This window comes from Tubulanus polymorphus, chromosome 4, assembly GCF_964204645.1.
Source record: "Tubulanus polymorphus chromosome 4, tnTubPoly1.2, whole genome shotgun sequence".
Taxonomy (NCBI): domain Eukaryota; kingdom Metazoa; phylum Nemertea; class Palaeonemertea; order Tubulaniformes; family Tubulanidae; genus Tubulanus; species Tubulanus polymorphus.
Window position 1 is genome coordinate 20,864,955 of NC_134028.1, and position 7,617 is coordinate 20,872,571.

A 7,617-nucleotide genomic window follows, 5' to 3' on the forward strand; every position below is an offset into this window, starting at 1 on the left:
CCGATATTGAAAGTTGAGGTAATTCAGATCATAAAGAGAAATCAATCTGGAGGTATGGACGGAATCAAGGGTGAGGTTTTCGCAACATCCGAGCAGCTTAGGAGTCACCTATCAGGCCAGGTACCGGTTTACTCCTGGTGGAGAGAGGCAATGAGGACAATAATGAAAGGTAATGATTACACTAAGGATTCGAACCCACGACCTAGAGTCGAACGCTCTAACCACTCGCCCAAATTACCATCGCTCGCACCTATTAGTATCGTGAACACCCGATCACCGATAAATTCATAAATTCAACGGGCAAAACAATTTATGTCCAAAACACTTTTAGGTTTTCAAAAGTTATGGAAACCTTAGGACTTAAGTGCAGAATCCGGTTTTAAGTTCCAAGCCGAATCACATTTGTATTCATCCGCCCCTTCAGATATATGAGACTATATATGAGCAGCTGACTGTTTGATTGGCTGGATAACTAGACGAGTGCCTGATTGGATGACCGAGCGACTGTACGACTGGTCGACTGGATGACCGAGTTACTGCATGACTGTACGAATCGGTCATATTGGAACACTGAATGAGATTTATAGTAAAAGGTTTTCTGAATCATTTCTAGATTGTAAACCATGTAATGCCTTGATGTATACTCGAAAATAATGGTGAATAAAGGAGTAGAAAGTGGTGTCATAAATGGGTGAAAAATCGATGAATTGATCATTTCATATTAACTTTAGGTATACCGTTAAATTCCTGTAGGCATATAGATTCAATGATTAGTTATCTACCGGGTACTGGTAATGAGACTTGACTTTGAATTGAAAATTGAAATCGGCAATTTCACCACATCGGTTTATGAAGCATACATACCTAATTCATCTGTATGTTCACAGTTCCAATCTATCAGTTGATACCCTACCCAGACTTTAAACAAATCTGGCCGGGTAAATCTATTTTCTGGCTGAACACAGCATTGCTCGTGTGTTCCCAAATAATCAGCAGATCTACAGAGGGTCTTCGTGAAATTCGCACATAAATTAATACACTGTCTTAAAGTGAGACCGCGAATGCAATCATTTACAAATCCACTCATTGTCTTATCTGCAATAATGTTCCGTCTGAGTCTTTGCTGCGGTCCACACCTATCTAGAAAAGTAATTTAAAAACGTTACATATTCATATATATTGTCGCCGTCGCGACAAAATGAAATGCTGCCATTATGGGCGAGCTAGATCAATATCCTATTATCATCACGGCCCTCCACCTGAGTAGTAGATATTGGTTTCCTATACATGTATGTTCGCGTGATATCAATTAGATATTATATTCTGCATGTCGTAATACGCAACGAATCGTGAGAGACGAAAGGCTCTTAAAAAGGCTATTAATTGAAAGTGATAGGTATTGCAAGCCCTCTTCCTGCGGATAAGCGAATTTGTAAACAATGTAATTTGAATGTAGTCGAGGATAAGAGCATTTTACACCAAACTGTCAACGCTAGGTAAATAAAAGAAATAGGCGCAAGTCCAGTATACGACATTATTAGTGCGTGTGTAGAGTTACACTGCGCTATTCGGTCAGTTTTCACGCCAGTTGACCGTAGACAGCCGACACCTAAAGTAAACTACGAGAACAGGTGGCAACCTGTGAACCCGTTGACAGCCGACACCTAAAATCAACTACGAGAACAGGTTGCAACCTGTGAACCCGTAGACAGCCGACACCTAAAGTTTTCTTTAATCTTTTTTTCAAACATATCTTTTCAACCTCGTGTACCGGTACATATCTTTTCAACTCATAGTGTAATCTTTTCGCAACCGTTTTGTAATTTGTATATTTTTTGTCATACTCCATCCCATTGTTGATGAAATGCTATAATGTTTTATTGAAAAATGTAAATAGTGTCAATAAAGATTGAATTGAATTGGTCACTTCAGTGTCTAGCATTCAAGTTACCAGTATGGGGGCAAAGGACTGAAGATCATCCCGTTAGTTGTTTGAAATCAAGCGCAGCCGGCCGACATAAACCTCGGAGGTGTAAACTGAGCTACGATTGCATTTCTTCTCAGATCTGTGCGTTGCAAAAATGACCTGATTCGTTTAAACCGGTTTCGAAGTGAAGTAGTTGCTGCTTTTTTCAGAACTCAGTTAAACAACAAATAAACATAGTATCGACATCAAAAGAACTTACCTAAAACTGCAGTTTTCACCTGAATCGTAGCAACAGCCAGGAGACATACACTTAAATAAAACATGGTTTGAAATGATTCGAATCCACGCCTAAACAACTCGGCTACAATCGACTCTCTGCGGTATTATTTGGTTTAACTTGTCGTTGTCACGGAGAAAAAATAATATACAATGAAGGCAATGGTCGATTTGTTTCTCCTATCTCGATAGGCAACAGTATCGTTTTTGAGGCCACGCAAATAAATACCCTGGTTTCTCATCAGCCTTTCTTAGAAAAGTGACGAGGGAGGCAGGTTTTTATTTTCACCCCCTTTTAAAGAAAAAGAAAGTAGAAAGAAAGAAAAACGAGAGCGTCTACATGTATTTCTTATTTTTTTAGATAGGGGAAATTTAGGCGCATAATTTTGAGCGTAATTTGAAGAAAATCTGATAATTATCTCAAAATTCAGTGGTTCAGCGATCCATCAAAATTAGAACATCGTCGTGTTCATATATATATATATATATATATATATATATATATATATATATATATATATATATATATATATATATATATATATATATATATATATATATATATATATATATATATATATATATATATATATATATATATATATATATATATATATATATATATGTCATTGTATTTAATTTATTGTGATAACGAGTGGAAACCACGGGTGATCTTTAAACGCAGAACTTCCAACCTTTCAATTCATTGCACGCGAATTTAGTAAGAGTATTTAAAAGTGGCCTATTCTCAGAACAGCAGAATAGAATATGTTTTATTGCTGGACAAAAAAATACAATTGCTTAGAGCACAAAACAAAATCAAAATTTATAACAATTACAATAATCAATTCAGTTCACAATTAACAGGTAATTAACATACATAGACGCACATACACATACAAATACAAAATCAAAATACATACAACAACATATACAAATATGGTCTAGAGAAATTAAGAAGCAGTTTTGATAAATTTGGTGAGTTGAATAAGCTGTTTCCCTTTAGTTTTAATTAGTTGGGTAAATGTGTAAACGCTTGGTCTAGTTCTGAAAAATTGTTTTAAAACTTTAGTGCGGAAATTTCGGAAAAAGGACAATTAATGACGTGATGGAATTCGTCCGCGACATCTTCAGTGTCACAGAGACTACAAATTCTTTCCTCCCTGGGGTTCGATTGTATCGTCCGGTTTCTATGGGTTATTTGTGGTTTGAGCAACGAAAGCGGCAGAAAATTATTCTTATGTCCGATGGCATTGTGGTGAGATATTCTTCAAAGCCCCATTCACTTTTGAAATGTTTATAATATATAGCTGCGTTAGAGTTGTTTAGGGATTCGTGTTTGGATAAACCGATCTGTTAAGCGTTGCTGTACGGTGGAAGCAAAAATATTTAAGTTTGGGGTAATCTGTGTATACCATGGTGAACGGAAAAAATGGCCAAGGAAAAATGGCCAGGAAAAAATGGCCAAGGAAAGAATGGCCAAGGTATTTGCCTAGGAAAAAATGGCCAAGGTAAAAATGGCCACGGAAAAGTAGGCCAAGGAAGATTAAATGGAAAACTGACTGTCATTTTACTAACTAACACGAAATCAATTGCATTGATGTTTTCCGATGTTTTGGCATGTCACTTTTCGAGATTATTAGACAAATTCCTGAATTAGTTTAGGTAAATTTACGACGATCATATCTCACTATGATGTTATCAGACACTGCACTAGTTTGCTATATAAGTTACCACATAATTTCGATGCATTTACCTTTGATTTAAGACAGTCTGTGCCCTAATAGCTTATTTAGATGTTTTGAATTGCCAATTTAGTTATCTTATTAAGTTTAAGTTCATCACTAGTAAGTTTATCCATTGACCACTTGCAGGATAGTTCTTGATATATTCATTATATGTAATGAAATGAAATGTAAGTTCATCACATTTCTGAACTCATTAATACCGATATTAATTGTTTTAAGCCCCATGAAAATATATGATGTCTTTAAATTGAAAGTTTAATGTTTTTATTAACATTGGCAGTACACATACATTTTTCTTGGCCTTTTTTCCGTGGCCATTTTTTCCTTGGCCATTTTTTCCTAGGCAAATACCTTGGCCATTTTTCCTTGGCCATTTTTTCCTGGCCATTTTTTCCTTGGCCATTTTTTCCTTGGCCATTTTTTCCTTGGCCATTTTCTCCTACATTCGTATACCATATTTCGCCCAACCCATTGGTTTCTACATGTAGAACATGTAGTCAAGCCATTTACTAGTGTTTCTGTCAGTTAAAAAGTGACGGTACAGGGTTTTACACACATACGATGATAATTTGTTAATATTCCAACAGGTTTCTCCAGAAATTTAATCACTACGTGGCGCATGGACAGACGGAAGAAGTCAGTTTGGCTTGGGTTTTCCTCGCCGTCGGTCGTGCTTTTACGGTTGTGGTGGTTCACAGCGTGGCTTCTGTGACCGTACTTTTGTTGAACTGTGTGTCCTCCTTTGTGCAGTTTGGTGTCTGTCACCCGGGGTTTCCACTGTGCAGTGTGGACGTCCAATGTGTTTGGACTTTGAGAATTTTTGATTGCCCACTTCGGTGGTCGGATCCAATGTGTTTGGACACATTTTATAGTTACGTATGTTTTGATTGCCCACTTCGGTGGTCGCATCCAATGTGTTTGGACAAATCTTGAGGCTACTGTGTGTGGCTGTTCACTGTGTGTGCACTAGAGGCTGTGTGCCTTGTAGGACTGTGTGTCCTGTTGCCTGCTGTGTGCGGGCTGGTGGGCTGTGTGCCCCGGAGTCCGCTGTCTGTGAGAAAAGATTGGAAGAATCGTGACGTTAGAATAAAGAGTGATAATGAATAAATGAATTTTAGGGCAGAGAAAACTCGAGAGGTCAGGGTTGTTGGTTCTCCATATTCTATGTGTGTTTGGAATACTACGTCCCACTATTGTGAGATTTATTATCGTTCAAGGTGTTCGTCTATTATTTCGGTTTTCTGCAGATCTGTTTCGGCGATTTTATTTAGCGCATTTGCGTTTCCGGCTAGAGTCAGTCGCGCTCAACGCACGATTTAGTTTGCTCCGTTCGTGCGGGACGCGTACCATACACTTATCGTTTCAAGTTTTATGAGAGCCTTTTGATTGAGTTAACTCATTGAAAATGAACTAACTTTAACTCAGAGTTAACTCTATCTCACAACTGTGGAACTGGATCCAGTTATTGTTTTTTTTCATCTCTGGACTCTAGAGAAGATTGTAATTCAATGCGAGGTTTGTTGATTGTTTAAATACAAGGGACAGGTGAATTGATTTCTAAGAATAAAACGTTGGCTCGACATTGACCCGGCACTCGTAATCAAACGTCAGTCTTCACATAAATGGGTCATCAGTCAGGTGACTGTTTCATAACAAAACAAAATGTCCGTGGCTGTTGCTGTCGTGTCGTTATTTTGTGACTGGGATAATTTACGGTTTATCAATGTATTCATGTTGTTCTGCGGTTCGTACATTCTCTGGTTGATTTATAATGAATATTTCCGCTGGTATCTCCCGCCCGGTCCGTGGGGCTTACCGATTATCGGGCACCTGACCTCGATCGGGAAAAATCCGCATCTCACGTTCATGAAAATGCGCGCGAAATACGGAGATGTTTTCCGCATCCGTCTCGGTGGTTTCCCAACAATTGTCGTCAACGGTAATGAATTAATCCGCGAGGTAACTAACGCGAGAGTCGATGATTTCGCCGGTCGACCGAGGTTTTATTTATTCTCGCTGCGCGATGATGGATTATCGGGTGGTCTTTATGACGACTCTTGGCGTATGATGAAGAACGTCGCTATGAAATCTCTCCATCGTTTCGACAACGAAAACGACGACGGGGATTTCAACGACTTATTATCGGATGAAGCTGAGAGATTGGTTAACGCTATTTCACGGCACGACGGACTTCCGTTCAGTCCGAAGATGCAGATATTCACGACCGTGGGCAGTGTGGCCTATCAGCTGTGTTACGGGCGCGGGCACGATTTAAATGGGGATGAGGTTTTCAAACAGATCGTGGATGGATCAAATGAATTCATCGAGTTTGCCAGTGCGGGGAATCCCGTCGAAGTGTTACCGTGGTTACGCTATTTCATGCCTTGGAAAACTAGCGCCATTCGTAAAGTAATGTCGTTTTCGGACGAAATCAGCAAGGAAATTCTAGCCAATCATGAAGAGACATTCTCGGCCAATCATATTCGAGATATTTTAGATAGTTACCTAGCGTTGGATTATGATAAACCGGCGTTAAGCGGCTTAAATAAAAGCCGACTCAGTTATACATGTTTTGAGTTTTTAACGGCAGGTTATGAGACGACTGCCACAGTTAGTCTCTGGACGCTGCTCTATATGGTTAAACACCCGGACGTACAGCAGAAAATCTATGATGAGATATCCGATGTGCTCGGCGATTCTCAAGCGCAGGTCTCTGATAAATCGAAATTACCGTTTCTAGAAGCTACGATTACAGAAGTGATGCGTATCCGAACCCCGGTCACGCTCGCTCTTCCTCACGCCGCCGTTAGAGATTCTAGAATCGGTGGATTTGACGTCCCTGAAGGAACGGTCGTCTTACTCAACCTCTATTCACTCGCTCAAGATGAATCCGTCTGGAAAGATCCGCACGATTTCCGCCCTGAACGATTTCTCACACCAGACGGACGAATAGATCGTAAAAAGTGTAATTTGATTCTACCGTTCGGCGCCGGAATCAGGAAATGCCCGGGCGAAAATTTAGCGAAGTTTGAATTGTTCGTATTTTTAGCGTCGATTCTACAGAAGTTTGAGATTTTACCGGTTCCAGGTTTTGAGTATAACATGACTCCGATACATGGTCTGACGGACTACCCACAAATATTCGATATCATCGCTAAACACAGAAAATAATATTGATAATTGTTTCTTCAATTAAACGCCCTGAGTTCGGGTTGTTAAGATGATTTAAAATTCCTCCTCAATAAGAATGAAAATATTCTGAAATATATCCTTAAACTGCAGTTAATATCATAATTATATTATAACACTTTCCGAATATTACTGTATTATGATAATGTTTGATAACTTGTGTAATAATACTTTATCCAGCACCAGTATTAAACTCATTTACTGAAGCCAGCTGAGTGTTTGTGTGGACTTGTATGACTTGTATGGCGTTATCGTTTTTCTCATCTGTTACTAGCTGCACCCATGAGTTCAGATCTTCATTAAAATTCATACATTATAGAATGATCATACCGGTACTTTACATATCTATTTGCTATCTATATTTCTGTTACCTTGGGCCTCCATGGGAAGGATAAATTTTCAGTAGGTAATTGATTAAAGGGATCAAGTATCCACGGGCACAGGTCACGTCGGTCCCGAGATCACATTATGGTCTCT

The 7,617-nt window shown here is 39.0% G+C and overlaps 1 protein-coding gene across 1 annotated transcript; it reads left to right on the forward strand.

Annotated features, from left to right (window-relative positions):
• The first annotated feature begins 5,532 nt into the window (after window positions 1-5,532).
• On the forward strand, window positions 5,533-7,317 carry LOC141903931 (cytochrome P450 1A1-like). The gene has a single exon (XM_074792320.1). It carries the CDS (start codon window positions 5,614-5,616, stop codon window positions 7,120-7,122), a length of 1,509 nt encoding a protein of 502 aa, XP_074648421.1. The 5' UTR covers window positions 5,533-5,613; the 3' UTR covers window positions 7,123-7,317.
• Window positions 7,318-7,617: the final 300 nt, after the last annotated feature.